At 41.7% G+C, this 14107-nt stretch overlaps 1 protein-coding gene across 7 annotated transcripts in view; it reads left to right on the top strand.

The window, feature by feature from the left end:
* Positions 1–4571: 4571 nt before the first annotated feature.
* The window catches only part of RBBP5 (RB binding protein 5, histone lysine methyltransferase complex subunit), a 28494-nt gene continuing 18958 nt past the window's right edge, over positions 4572–14107 (top strand). For 6 of the 7 annotated variants that reach the window (XM_045536337.1, XM_045536336.1, XM_045536335.1 and 3 more), the window contains exons 1-3: positions 4587–4733; positions 11815–11840; positions 13201–13373. In XM_045536337.1, the coding sequence (XP_045392293.1) occupies positions 4715–4733; positions 11815–11840; positions 13201–13373 (218 nt within the window). In that variant the 5' untranslated portion in view covers positions 4587–4714. Of the gene's footprint in view, positions 4734–11814; positions 11841–13200; positions 13374–14107 lie in introns of all 7 variants that reach the window. The other variant, XM_045536331.1, reaches the window with a different exon arrangement.

Below are 14107 nucleotides of genomic sequence, written 5' to 3'. Positions count from 1 at the left end.
CTTTAAAAATCTACAGGAAAGGTGGTGTCATTAGGGGACCATTCACATTTCAGTTAGAGAAAGAAAAAGGAGACAAAGAATTTAGCAAAGAATGTGCTAAAAAGAAGCCCCCGAGTGTGGGCCGTTGAAGCTATTTCCAGGTTTTTGCCTGTGTGAGTAACCCTGGAGCATCTTTGAGCACGGAGCTTTGTGCCGCTCTAGCCTCACTTCTTCAAGGTAGATTCACCTGCTGCAAAGAGAAGGCACTTTCTGATCTCCCCCTCACTGTCCACCTCCCTCCTTTCTGTATTTAGTAACTGCCAGGCACTGACCCGAAATCTGGGTATCATGCTGTTGTCAAAACCTCAAGGGGGTTTTGGTACAGGTCCAGTTGCTCATCCACAAAGACCCAATTATTGAGACAAGGAGGGCTGCCAAGGAAGAAAGGACTTTTCAGTACAGCAGACTTCTTGCTGGAAGAAAGGGAGAAGCTGCCTCAAATTTGTCTTTCTGACTAATGGAGATCCTGTGCTTTTTAAAGGAAGGGCCGTGTGCCTTGGGGCAGGTTGAGGGGGGATGTGAGCCCCTGGTGTCAGGAAGTCTTCCCTGGGGGCTTTCAGAATCTCAACTCTTTTGCAGAAAATCCATCATTTCTGGGAAACAACTCAAAAGGTCACGGAGTTAGTTAAGCGAGAGGATTATAAAAAACATATAGGGGGTCCTTGAAATTTGTTCATGGAGCGGGTTGCAGTGTGAGCAGTGAGACAAAGCATGTTCCTCCATGCTCTCACAGAGCTCAGCAACAGTGGGTGTTATTCCTAACAAAACAATTATTTATTGTAACACACAGCATTTCTTAGATGCCAAAGTGAAAAAAAATGTGCATCTTAGAATTGATGGAATAGTGTAACCATGATGAGCGCTAAGCTAAAGTAAAAGGGAATAATAGTGGCAGGGATGGGGGTTGGGTTGCTATTTTATTTTATTTAACTTTATATTTTGAAAATAATTACAGATTCACAGGAAGTTGCAAATATAGGTGCAGAGAGGTCCCATGTACTCTTCACCTAGTTTTCTCCAATAGTTACGTAACAATATCAAAGCTAAGAAATCGACATTGGAACAATGTGTGCATAGCTCCATGTCATTTTATCACATCCACACATCTTTGTGTAGATCCATGGAACCACCCTGTCAATCAAGGTGCAGAACTATTCCATCACCACAAAGATCTGCCTCTCGGCAGCCCTGCAAAGCCACACCCACCCTCCTCCTCCCCATCATCCCTAATTCCCGGCAACCACGACTTGTTCTCTCTCTATATAATTTTGTCATTTAGAAAATATTAAATAAATGAAATCATATAACATGTGGTCTTTTGAGGTTGGCTTTTTTTTCACTCAGCATAATGCCTTTGACATCCATCGAAATTGTTTTGTCTATCAAAGTTTATTCCTTTTGTTGATGAGTGTGGATGTATCAAAATTTAACAATATTGTAGGACATTCTGGGTGCTTCAGTTGTGGCTATTACAAGTAAAACTGCTACAAAACATTCATGTACAGGTTCTGTGTGGACATAGTTTTCATTTCTTTGGTATAAAACAAAAAAATAATCCAAAGAAGTCAAAAAAAGGGGGTAAAAGATACATAAAAAGACACACAGTGTGATGGGACACAGGCACGGTGGCTCATGCCTGTCATCCTAGCGCTCTGGGAGACCAAGGCGGAAGGATCGCTTGAGATCAGGAGTTTAAGGATGGAGACCCTGTCTCTACCAAAAATAGAAAAAATTAGCCAGGTGTGGTGGCAAGCGCCTGTAGTCCCAGCTACTCGGGAGGCTGAGGCAGGAGGATCACTTGAGCCCAGGAGTTTGAGGTTGCTGTGAGGTAGGCTGATGCCAGTGCACTCTAGCCCAGGCAACAGAGCGAGACTCTGTATAAAAAAGAAAGAAAGAAAGAAAAGAAAAGAAAGAAAGAAAGAAAACTACTGGGTTATCTCTGCAATGTTACAACGATCTCCTGGCCCCCACCATACTTCCTGTTATTTGGGCCAGCTGCCAGAGTGTATCCCGGCTGACTGGGAGGTGCTCCACTCAGGGAATTCCTGATTTTTACCTGGAGGAGAGGTAAGGACCTCTGGCCTAACTGAGGGAGGACATGTATTGTCTTAATGAGATGCAAGTTCAGCCTAGCTAAGAACCAAGCTCTTTCTCACACAGAGTTGAGACAGGTACAAGTTGCTTCAGGCCAAGAAGGAAGAATATTAAATTTCTTTTCCCCTCCTTCAACACACAAATCTGAGTACCCTCCTTTGGTAGTTGGTGGTATTAATAAGCTCCAACTAACACTTGTAAAGCAAAGTCCACCCATTATATTGTTTTTCATCAAATCAAAGGTACCACAGATTACAAACACAAAGAAATGTAGTACTAAGGAAGAAAAAAACCCTGCTAATTAAAATGAGATATAATCGATTATATCTGTATTTCAGAGATTTTAAAATGTGGAAAAGTGTGCATATTCAAATTGATGAAATACAGTAGATCTTTAGCCTATACCTCTTTTACTTCCAAACCTATATGGTCACTTGGATTTCTCACAGGTTTCTTAAACCTAACTTATCCCAAAATGGACTCTCCATCTACCTTGCCAAAGCTGTTCCTTTTCTTGCATTCTCTGCCCTGGCAAATGGAGCCACCCAAACTTAGAAACATGGATGGACCTAGTTCCTCAGAGCTTGTACAGAATTCCTGACCCTCTATTACTTTCCCATTCTATCAGTTCTGTCTTGTACATCTGTCTTAATCTGTTGCCTTCTTTTTTTCCCCCTCTACTGTGGCTTTGACTCAGGTCTTCCTCATCTCTCTACAGGATTACTGCAGTAAATTCTTAACATCTTTCCTCCCGTCTAAATCAGTTCCTACTCCACACTGTCCTTAAGTTTTATTTCTTAAACACCGATCTATTCCTTGCTGAAAAATCCTACAAGATGACTGGGCATGGTGGGTCATACTTGTAATCCTAGCACTTTGGGAGGCCAGGCGTTCAAGACCAGCCTGGGCAACATAGCAAGACCCCATCTCTACAAAAAATTAGCTGGGCATAGTGGTGTGCACCTGTAGTTCTAGCTACTCTGGAGTTTAAGTTACAGTGAGGGGTTGGTGGTGTGCCACTGCACTCCAGCCTGGGTGACAAAGTGAGACTCTGTCTCAAAAAAAAAAAAATCCTACAAGATGAATACTCCATCCAAAACATAGGCAAAGGACACAAACAGACCACCTCATGTAAGAGAAAAAAACTCATGTGAAAAGTTGTTTATCCTCATTAAGAAATAAATGTAACCATGACATTTTTTTCATCTATCCGAAGGGCAGAGAATTGACAGATTGATTATAAGAGTATGAGGAAATACTCCATACCATTGTTGCTAGTGCCATGTTTTGGATGGCATTTTGGCAATGTTTTGGATATGTGGAAGAGCGTAAACTTCCTAGTATCTCCGAGCCTCAATTACTGTACTTGGTCTAATAAGGCTAATACCTACCCTAATAGCCTCAAGGGGAAAGTATTTTGTAAATAATAGCCAATGTTTACTGGGCGCTTGCTATATTCTAGGCGCTTTTTAAGTGTTAACTCATTTAATCCTCACAATACTCCTGCAAATACTATTATTATTATCATCCCCATTTTAAATATAAGGAAACTGAGGCACAGAGGATGACATTTTGCACAAGGGGTGGAGTTATTTAGGGGTGGAGCTGGGATTACCGGCCCTATATTTACATAGGGAGATCTAGCCCAACTGCTATTTTCTGCAGCGAGCCTTCTCTCTCTTTTTGTGATGGTCCACATCATCTACGGTCGGGATCCGTTTATGTAAAACTCGCCCCTTTGTTAGTTACTGTCAACAGGCCTTCTCTCATCGCTTTGTGTATCTCACCACCATTCTGCGTGACTGAGCCCCGAGGAACCCCGTCCACCTCTCATTCCGATTCTTTTTCCCAGTAGCCCGGTCAACGCCATCCTGGTCAACGCTGGGTACACGGTTGAGACCTCAGAAAAGGTTTTTATCATCCTAACATAGACAGGCCTAACAAACGCCACCGTGCCTTTCCGTAGGATCGATGGCATATCTTTACAAGTGTGAAAAAATTTCCCCGAGACTCAGCCAGACACCCGGCAACTTTCCCGCATACGACAGGGGGCGCGCGCGCCTCGGCAAGGTCAGCCGCGCCCCGCAGCCCAGCGCCGCACGCCGGCCTTCCGGGCTTCCTACGCCAGGCGGACTCGCCCGGAACCTTCGTGCGCGGCCCAGGCGGCCCGCCCGGACACCGCGGCCGAACACACAGCAGAGCAAGGGCTAGTAGGTTCACGATATGCCTGGAATTTTCAGCTCCTCTACATGTTCCCAGAGAAAACAGCCTTAAGTGCTTGCACTTGTTAAAGTCCAGAGTGACGATAACATTTTTATACCTTATAAAAGGGTCGCAATGAATTGATTCCGAGAGAGTTTATACTTCTTTTTGGTTAGGCGTATATGTGGGCAGCCCACTGGAAACGAACGAGGAAGGCGGGGGAAGAAAGCGGAAGCGGCGGGGCCTTCTAAGTCGGAAAGTCTCCGGAGCTTGCGCCAGGCTTTCCGCGGCGCCCCGGGCTCAGACGCAGGTCTCCGGAGCGAGCAGGGGAGAAGGCGTCGTTGCCGGAGCTGAGACCGGGCGGCCGGAGTCCGCAGGGATGAACCTCGAGTTGCTGGGTGAGGAGGGCTGTGGCTGCATATTGGAGAGCCCTTTGGTACTGGGAAGGAGGGAACCCGGGTGGGAGGGGAGTCAGGCTGCACCTTAGGGACGCTTCTGCGGTGGGTCATTGGGCACGCCTGATACGGAGCATCAGCAGCAGGAGGAAACCCAGTTTCTGCCCAGGTAGAATGCATTGCCTTTCCCGAGGCCACTTTCAGATCGATTGGGGAACGCTAGGGACAAACAGTTTGTGACTTAGCTGTGATTGCAAGGATCGCAGTAGCCCAGACCAGGCAGGACCAGAGTTGTTGGAGATGGAATCTGAAGAAGTGAGGGTTGGGATGAAGCTTTGGAGACTTGTCAGGGGTTTGGGTGCCTAGATAGGGTAAGTCTCTTTATAGAAACAAGGGATGTCTAAGGAGGGGGCTTGAAGATCTTCTGATAGAAGTCTCTCACTGAACAGGTGAAGAAAGGCTCAGAGGGTCGTGACCAGGCGCTAAGCAAGTAAAAGGCATAGTTGGCACTGGAATCTAGTTATCTTGACTTCCTATTTATGGTCTTTTACTACTAGGGACAGTGCGTAAAACGTCAAGCTGTGAACTACGAAGCAGTTGTCTTTTATCACCCTCATTTTGAGTCGTTTCTGCTTGCCCGTTACCCAAATTGTTTAAAAACTGTAGGTCCCTCTGGGCTTTTGTTAGGTTATGTTTAGCGTGGTAGCCTAAGGATATCTGAAGTTTTCAAGAACTGCTACATGACTTGGTGTCCTTAATGGTTAGGTTTCTCTTAAAGAAGGATTAAGAAGATGTGTTGACTGTCCAAAGGGCCACAGAGATATTTAAGAAATGGTGTTTGCCTTTAGAGAGCTTTTCTTTAAGGAGAGAGTGTAAGGTGATTACGTAAACAGTCCTGGTGTGTTGCAGAATGTAGTCAGGCCTGTAAGAGTCATTACCAATTGCTAAGAATGTCTGGAAGAGGGAATGAATATCTTTGGGGCAGAGGAAGAAAGGCAATCAGGAAAACAAAAACAAATCTTCCAAAACCTGTGGAGGAGCTGGAATTTTAAATGGACTTTTAAGGTTGCTAAAATATCAACAGGCTGAAGTATGGAGATACGGGGGGAGGGAATGCTCAACAGGAATATGTTTGAGCTAAGGCATCAGTAAGAGAAGACCTAAAGAATATTTATCCTTTGCCAGGTTGTTGTAGGTACTATGAACAAAAGAAGGCCCAAGAGTTGGGGTTGGTGCCTTCTATTTTATATAGGCTCCTGAGTTCCAAGCTGAAAAGTTTATGCTTTTTAAGGAAGGTAGAGTAAATCAATTGAAGGGTTTTGACCTGGTAGGTAATTCAAACAGTTATGATTTTGTAAGGGTTATCTGATAGCAGTGTGTAGCTGAATCTTGGAGGGCTGTAAAACCAGTTTGGAGGGCTAGAGTAGGTGAATGATAAGGAAGGCCTGAGCTAGGAAATGGAAAGAAAAGACACTGAGGAGGTAGAGATGACAAATTAGAGAATTGATTGCATGTATTGGTGGTGAGGAAGAGAGTGAAGTGAAAAATGATGGGAGCGAATAATGGTGCTAATGATAAAATTTAAGGACATTGGGAAAAGACAGTTAGCTTTAGATATGTTGAGTGTGGATCTTGGGCTCAGGAGACAGGTTTGGATTTATGAGAAAGATCTGTAATCCTACAGGCGGGCTAATTGAAACCTTGTGAGTAGAGGACATGATCAAGGGAGAAAGTGGAAGAGATGGAAAAGAAAATTTCCAAGGACAGAATTTTGAAAAATTACCTATGCTTAGGGGGTAAGGGGAGGAATAAATGATCATATAATACATTAGCTGACAGTTATACAGTACTTACTATGAGCAAGGCACATCTTCAAGTGCTGTCCGTGTGTTGTCCATGTAGAGGTAGAAGAGAATACAGGTTGGTGTGGGGCCTTTTCATAGAAGCCAGTTGTAGAGCAGTTGAGGCCGAGAGCTGAGAAGGGGCTGCTCTGTTTAGTCCTTGGGCAGCTTGGGCCCCTCAGCAACTGGAGCAGAAGCCAGATTACGATGACTTTAGAAAGGTTTGGGAGACAATAGAGGCAAAAGGTTGACCCTTATTTTTAAAAAGTTAAGGATAGAGGAAAGGTGATAGGCTAGTACTTTGAAAGAGGTAGCAGGGTTTTGGGAAAGGGTTTTCTTTTTTTTTTTTTTTAATTTAAATACTTTATACTTTATTTGGGATACAAAATCATTCTAATCATAGCAGGTGGGGGAAGAGTAGAAATTAAAAAGAAGGGACCTAGGTAGAGGAGGAATTAAAAAGAAAGGAACTCAGGTGCTTATGAAAATATGAAACAGGTTTGGAATCGCTGAATTAGATCTGCTTTATGGCAGTGATTCCTTGAGACTGTTTTGGTGTGAAGGTTGTATCCGCTGCTTTCTTAGACTCTTCCCCTGTGGCTTGAAGGATGGAAATGGCAGCTACCCTCATTTACTCTCATCCTGAAAGCTAAGGACGGAGAAGTACAGCTGCTTCCCCGAGAAACAAAGGTGCTTTCTCCTATGCTTCTAAGATGGTGTAAGAGTCTCTTCAAGAGGCTTCACCAGGAAGGAAAAAATGAAAGAGGGCAAGAAGAAAGCCATAGCAGAATTCTCCGGCTGTGTTTCATGCCATTGCTGCTAGTCGCATCCCCTGTGCAGCCACTCAGGTTGGGCCATCTCCATCCAGGGAGGTTAAGCCCTCCAAGGGCATTGTTCAGCCCTGGTCCCTAGTTACCACTGAGATGGCCTCGCCTCCACCATCCCTACACTAGGGTCTCGGGAAACCCCAGAGCAGAAAGCTGAAAGCTAGGAGAGGACTTGGTTTCTAGAACCTCTTCCAAACGCTTTCTTGCTAACTGGTGTAGGCAGCGAGAGGGAAGCCTGGCCTTTCCTTGGGTGGGTTCCTTAGGTTTCAGAGGTGTCCCCTTGGCCACTGTCAAAGGAAGGTGGCTATTTGAGTGGTTGCTCTGCATCAAAAAAGCCCTACCAGAGAGAGGGGCCTCCTCAGGCCCTGGGTTTTGTCTGAGTGTCAGGTGTGGCCCTCAGTTCCCAACCCTCCGGGCACCAGCAGGGACAGTGCACAGGCCCCTGGGCTCAGACTAGTCTCCTGCCCTACCTACGGGGCAGGAGAGGGTTTTCTTGAATGATAAAGCAGGTTCATGAGGGTGACACTTAGGAAGGAATATTTAGCATTGGAAGGTTAGACAATTTAAAAGGTCTGGGTCCAGAAGATAAAATCTCTGTGAAAATGACTGAGTTTTGAAGCCAGAAAGGTAATGGTTACAGATAAAAAGGAGAAAGGAACAGAAGTGATGTGATTGTGGGAGCATACTAAAGGACATCTGGGCAGATAAAGGAAATGAGTGACAATGTGTTTTCAATGTGGTCGTTCAGGTGGCCCATAGGTGACATACTAATTTTACTTCTGCAACCACTTTTCCCGTGCTGTGTGTCCGGCAGTGTGCACTGGAGATACAAAGTTAAATAAGATAGTTTTTAAAACTTATTTTTATTACAAATTACAGTAGGAAGTATAGTTTCTATCTTAACCCATTTTATATACATACACATTTAACTAAATTTCTCGAAATTATACTTAAATCCTTGTCGCGCTCAGTGTGCTAATATTTTCTTTTCTAATGTATTGAAACACTTGTTGCAACTCACTGTATTGATTTATCCATTTATGGCGGATTGAGTGCTTGTATTTGAAAAACATTGAAATAAGATACCACCGTTGCCCTGGTAAAAACGTGGAGCTAGGAGAGGGGACAAGCATAAGTAACTGGATAGTATGGATCCGTAGTAAAGGAAGGCTTATGGAAATCCAGCTGAAGGCAATTAAGAGCAATTGCGTCTGCGTTGTTGGTGGGACTGACAGTAGAATTTGGGGATGATTTTACAGAGGAAGTGCCACTTAACCTAGACATTACAGATGGAGTAGGATTTTTTCAGAGGGACAAGTTGGAGAAGATAATTTCCAGTGGAGAGAACAGCAGGGGCAAATGCTGTGAGGCATTAATATGTGTGGTATGTTCAGGAAATGGTCAGTAATCTGCAGCTGGTGCTGGGGGTGGGGTGGGTTACTCCAGCTTCTATACTAGGTGCTGATGGGGAATTAGTCAAAGATAAATGGAAAATACTGGTTGGGGCCTGATTGAAATTACTTGTTAAAATTATACTTAGGAGTTTTGTATATTACTTAGCAAGGAAGGTTCTAGCAGGTGAGTGACATGATTTCGGGCTTAGAAATCTTTCTCTGGCAGCAAGACTGGAGCCAGGGACATGTAATTACGGTGGTGATGGGCTGGGGGCGGAATGGGCTCAATCATCTTACACCTGCAAGCTGCATTTCACTAAAAAGAAATACTGATAGTGCCAGCACCTGTTAGAGGAGGCAAATGGAAATTGCTACTCTGGACCTGAACTATTATAATAGGGAGGAATTTTTTGGCAAGTAGAAATAATAGGACCAGTGGGAGAAAAGGTCCATGAAATTTTAGAGCTCATGGCAATCAAATCTTTAAGGAGGTGGGTGTTAAAGTAATTCAGAGAACAGACATTATTCCATGTCATGAGACTGGGAGGAAGAACGCTTGAGAGACCCAGAAAGCTAAAGTGCAGTTTGGGGAAAGGATCCTAACAGGAAGAAAAGGAGGAGGTGCCTGAAGAAGCTGGTGTGATTGCACTGAAAGCTGTCTGAGCTCACGATCTGAAAGGGCACATACAAGAGGGGCACATGTGAGGTGAACAGATGAGGGTAGCACCGGCTTTTAAGAACAGTGTTTGGAAAGCTAATGTGATTAAAAGCCGAGATTGTAAAAATGCAACAAGACAGGGTTTTCGATGTTATGTGGGAATATGAAGAACAAGGAAGTCTTCTGCTTGGGCTGGATGATGCAATACCAGATTTATTCATTCAATGCTCGGTTATCATTTGTGTGCCTACTATGGGCTTTATAGGCAAAGGGGAAGTGGAATGCTTAAATTCTTATTTTCTTTTGCCTTTGGCCAAAAGGATGGTTTTTCAAAACAAATAGAATGAAGTGAAGTTGCCAAGAAAAGCCCTCAATAGGTAGAGGTTTTGGGTAGGTCACTTGGCTCATTGCTTGGTTGCATTACGTTGCTTGGCCCTGAAGGAGCTTGCACATGAAGTCACTGTTAGTGATCTTTGAGGATTTGAGGAGAAAAGAAAACGTGCCCAAAGGAGATGGGCAAATTAACTTTCCAGAAAGGGCCGGTGTGTTTTGCAAATCATAAAGTAGTAACCTTGAGGTCAAATTCAGGCAAGATTATAGAGACTTTTTATTGTAGTTTTTGTGAAAAGTGTGGTTTCTGCTTCAGACCCCAGTTTTGCCAGTTTTTAAATGAACTTAGGAAAGGACAATCTTTAAGTCTGACTTTTTTCATCTGTAAAATGAAGTGTGATAGTACCCATTTAATAATGAATTTAGAGGATTGGATGAGATAATATAAGTAAGTTCTAGTGCAGGATCTGGCCCATTCAATAAGTGGTAGCTGTTGAAGACCGATGGGCCTTTCCAGATGCAAATTTATTCCATTTGTTAATGGAAGTTTAGCAGGGTGTGGTGGCAGACACCTGTAGTCTCAACTACTCCAGAGGCTGAGGCAGGAGGATCCCTTGAGCCCAGCTCAGGGCTTGTAGTGCGCTATGATCGCGCCTATGAATAGCCACTTCACTCCAGCCTGGGCAACATGTGGAGACCCTGTATTTAAATGAAAGAGTGAATGAATGGAAGTTTGAGCACTTCAAAGAAATGATGAGCCAGCGTGAATTTACATCTGGGAAAGGCCCATGGGTCTTTGACCTGTTGAAGTTCTTTCATTTGATGCTTTTCAAATTAACATAGTACATATTTGTCAAAACAGTGGAAAGAATACAAGTATACGTACAGAAAAAATTATTTCTCCCCCCCCCCCAAATATTTAGTGAAGTCTACCCTTTTATACTTTTTTCCTTGCTCATATAAAAGGGCTTTTTTTTTTTTTTTTTTTTTTTTTTTTTTGAGATAGGGTCTTGCTCTGTTGCTAGACTGCAGTGGCATTATCATAGCTCACTGTAGCCTCAAATTCCTGGGCTCAAGCGATCCTCCTGCCTCAGCCTCCCAGAGTGCTAGGATGTGAGCCACCACGCCCGGCCTAGATTTTTTAAAATCAGTTATGTAGTCTTCTATTTCTTTTACTTGAAATGGCTGATGAATGTTTTTTCAGTATCTACAGATAGGATTGTTAGTAATTAATATAGAGAATTTTGTGTTTAGTCAACCACCAGATTGTGTTACAACCTGAATGCCATTATTAGGAAGGAGAGTGATCGCTGCTGTTAATAAAGGTTTCAGAGAGTAGTTGGTACTTAAGATAATTTGACTCATCTGATTCTTGCCTTTCCTTGTTTTTCATTTTAGTAAATACAGAAATAAATTGTGAAATGCCCAAAGGGTACGGTAGGGAAAGACTATTGCTAGACCTGGATATATCAACAGTTCTCAAACTTTTTGGGTCTCTGCATCCCTTTACATTTCTAAGAAGTTGAAGACCGCTAAAGAGCTTTTGTTTATGTGGGTTATATCTACTGATGTTTACCAGTTTAGAAGTTAAAACTGAGATAGTATTTTTAAAGCTTATTATTTAAAAGTAACCATAATAAATCCATTACATGTTTATGTAAATGTTTTGTTTTTGAAAACAGAAAATATTTATTGAGAAGAATGGCATAGTTTTCCATTTTTACCAGTCTCCTTAAAGTTTGCCTAAGTAGAAATTGGCATGGATTCCCCCATCTGCTTCTCCATTCGCTCTATTCCAATACCACAGGTCACATAGCCTCAGGAAAACTCATCTGTATTCTTAGGAGACAGTGAAAGTAAAAAAAAAAAATCTCAGTATGATAATGGAAACAGGTGCGACCTCATGGAACCCCTGACAGGGCGTCAGTTCCTCCCTTCCCTTTGCCAGTCACTGCTGTGTGCTGTTCATGACTTCTGTGATCCTTGCAAGTATGTGGCACATGTTCCATTAAGTCTTTCTTTGCTTTGTTGCAGAGTCCTTTGGGCAGAACTATCCAGAGGTAAGAATATAGTTTTCTTGTGATTTTTAGGAACATGGTAACTACTTGTGGTTTGTTAGTATGGAAAATGCTTTTTGGTCCTTGTTTTTGACAAAGAAACATTAAGTGTCATAATATATGTTTTGCCATGATAAGGAACTAAATATAATTAAATATATATTTTTTATTATATATATTAAATATAATTAAATATAACTAAATATAATATAATTTTGATTGGGGGAAAATAGACAATATTGGCTGGAAATCTTACCATAATGTTGTAATCTTACAGTTCATTTTCCTTTAAATTAGGAAAAAAAAAAACTTTAATCAAAGGTTTTTCCACCAACAGCACCATTACCTGTACAAGTTTTTTTTTCTGTGTGCTTTTCTAGTTTTGATCATGTTTTTACAGTAATAATATGTATGCTGTAAGTGTACTTTACTTTCTTTCTTTCTTTTTTTTTTTTTTTTTTTGGTGACAGAGTCTCATTCTGTTGCCCTGGCTAGAGTGCCGTGGCATCAGCCTAGCTCACAGCAACCTCAAACTCCCAGGCTCAAGTGATCCTCCTGCCTCAGCCTCCTGAGTAGCTGGGACTATAGGCATACACCAGCATGCCTGGCTAATTTTTTTCTATTTTTAGTTGCCTGGCTAATTTTTTTCTATTTTTAGTTGCCCGGCTAATTTTTTTTTCTATTTTTAGTAGAGACAGGGTCTTGTTCTTGCTTAGGCTGGTCTCGAACTCCTAACCTCAAGCGATCCTGCTACCCCAGCCTCTTAGGTGCTAGGATTACAGGTGTGAGCCACTGTGCCTGGCCTATACTTAAGTGTAAAAATATTTTATAACACTTGGATATAGTATAGTATATAACACATATACTGTACTATGTTTCAGTATAGTCATTGTGTTTATTTAAAATGGCTTGATGTTCATATAAAATAATTTGACTTCCCTAATGCTACACATGTAGGCTATTCCAGGGTTTTTTGTTTTAAATACTTTTTCTTGGAATAAATTTTCTGAACTATGATTACTGGGTCAATAGGTATGACTCTTTTAATGACTTCTATTATATTTATTTTGCTGATTTGCCCTCCAGAAAGTTTGTACAAAGTTATAGTGGTAATGTAAGGGATTGATCACATCTGTTTCCAAAAATCCATGGTTGGCTTTTATAAATATTTCTTCATTTTAGCTATTTTAATAGGTATAAGAAGGTATTTTAATGGGATAAAAATCTACCACATGGAGATTATTGTGGTATACATTATAATTTAAATTCAATAGAAGTCTCATAAATGATAGAGAAATTTCAGGAAATAATTTGGCTGCCTAGCTATTATTGTCTGTATTCTTGTATTTGTTTTAATTTTTAGGAGGCTGATGGAACTTTGGATTGTATCAGCATGGCCCTGACTTGCACCTTTAACAGGTGGGGCACACTGCTTGCAGTTGGCTGTAATGATGGCCGAATTGTCATCTGGGATTTCTTGACAAGAGGCATCGCTAAAATAATTAGTGCACACATCCATCCAGTCTGTTCTTTATGGTAAGGAATTTTTAAATTAATATGTTAAATATGAAGGGAATCGATGATGACTATATTTGCCAGTGTAGGCATTTTAATATTTGGATTTTAAATATTCAGCCACTAGTAATACAATTTCTCATAGTTTATTTAGACCCTGAACCCATGCTGTCCCTGAAGCACCTTTGTGGGGAGAAATTCATTGTAATACAGATCTCTGTCAGGCTCTGAGAATATCTCAATACTGAAACGAAATACAGTATAATTGTAATATTTACCTTTCATTTCTAATAAAAAGTCTTGGTTAGGACAGAAGCTTGAAAGTCATCTAGTCCAGCTTTGTGTGAGTTACTGAATTCCAGCAGGTTTAGTGATCACAAGCCTGCCTATTCCTTCAGTGAAATATAGTTATTAAGACTTTCTATCAAATAGAGAAATAGCTGAAATCTGCTATTATATAAATTCTCATTGATTTTACTCTTATTCTCTGAAACCATTTGCTTCAGAAAATTTTATTTTGGAGCAGCATTTTTTTAAATGATGAATTCGGGAACAACAAAAAGCCCCTAATCCAATTAATTAAATTGTAACTATTTCCTTTTGTCTGAATGGAAGCAGTAGTGTATTACCAAACATAGAATGAGAGCAGGCCTGAATTCCAGTCTAGTGTTGGCCACTAACATACTGGTGGCTTGGACAGAACTTAATATGCAAAATGGGAGCACTGGTATGGATGATCTCTCAGGTTCCTTCCA

This window comes from Lemur catta, chromosome 23, assembly GCF_020740605.2.
Source record: "Lemur catta isolate mLemCat1 chromosome 23, mLemCat1.pri, whole genome shotgun sequence".
Lineage (NCBI taxonomy): Eukaryota > Metazoa > Chordata > Mammalia > Primates > Lemuridae > Lemur > Lemur catta.
Note: the sequence above shows the minus strand (reverse complement) of the source record. Positions and strands in the feature narration are given on the sequence as shown.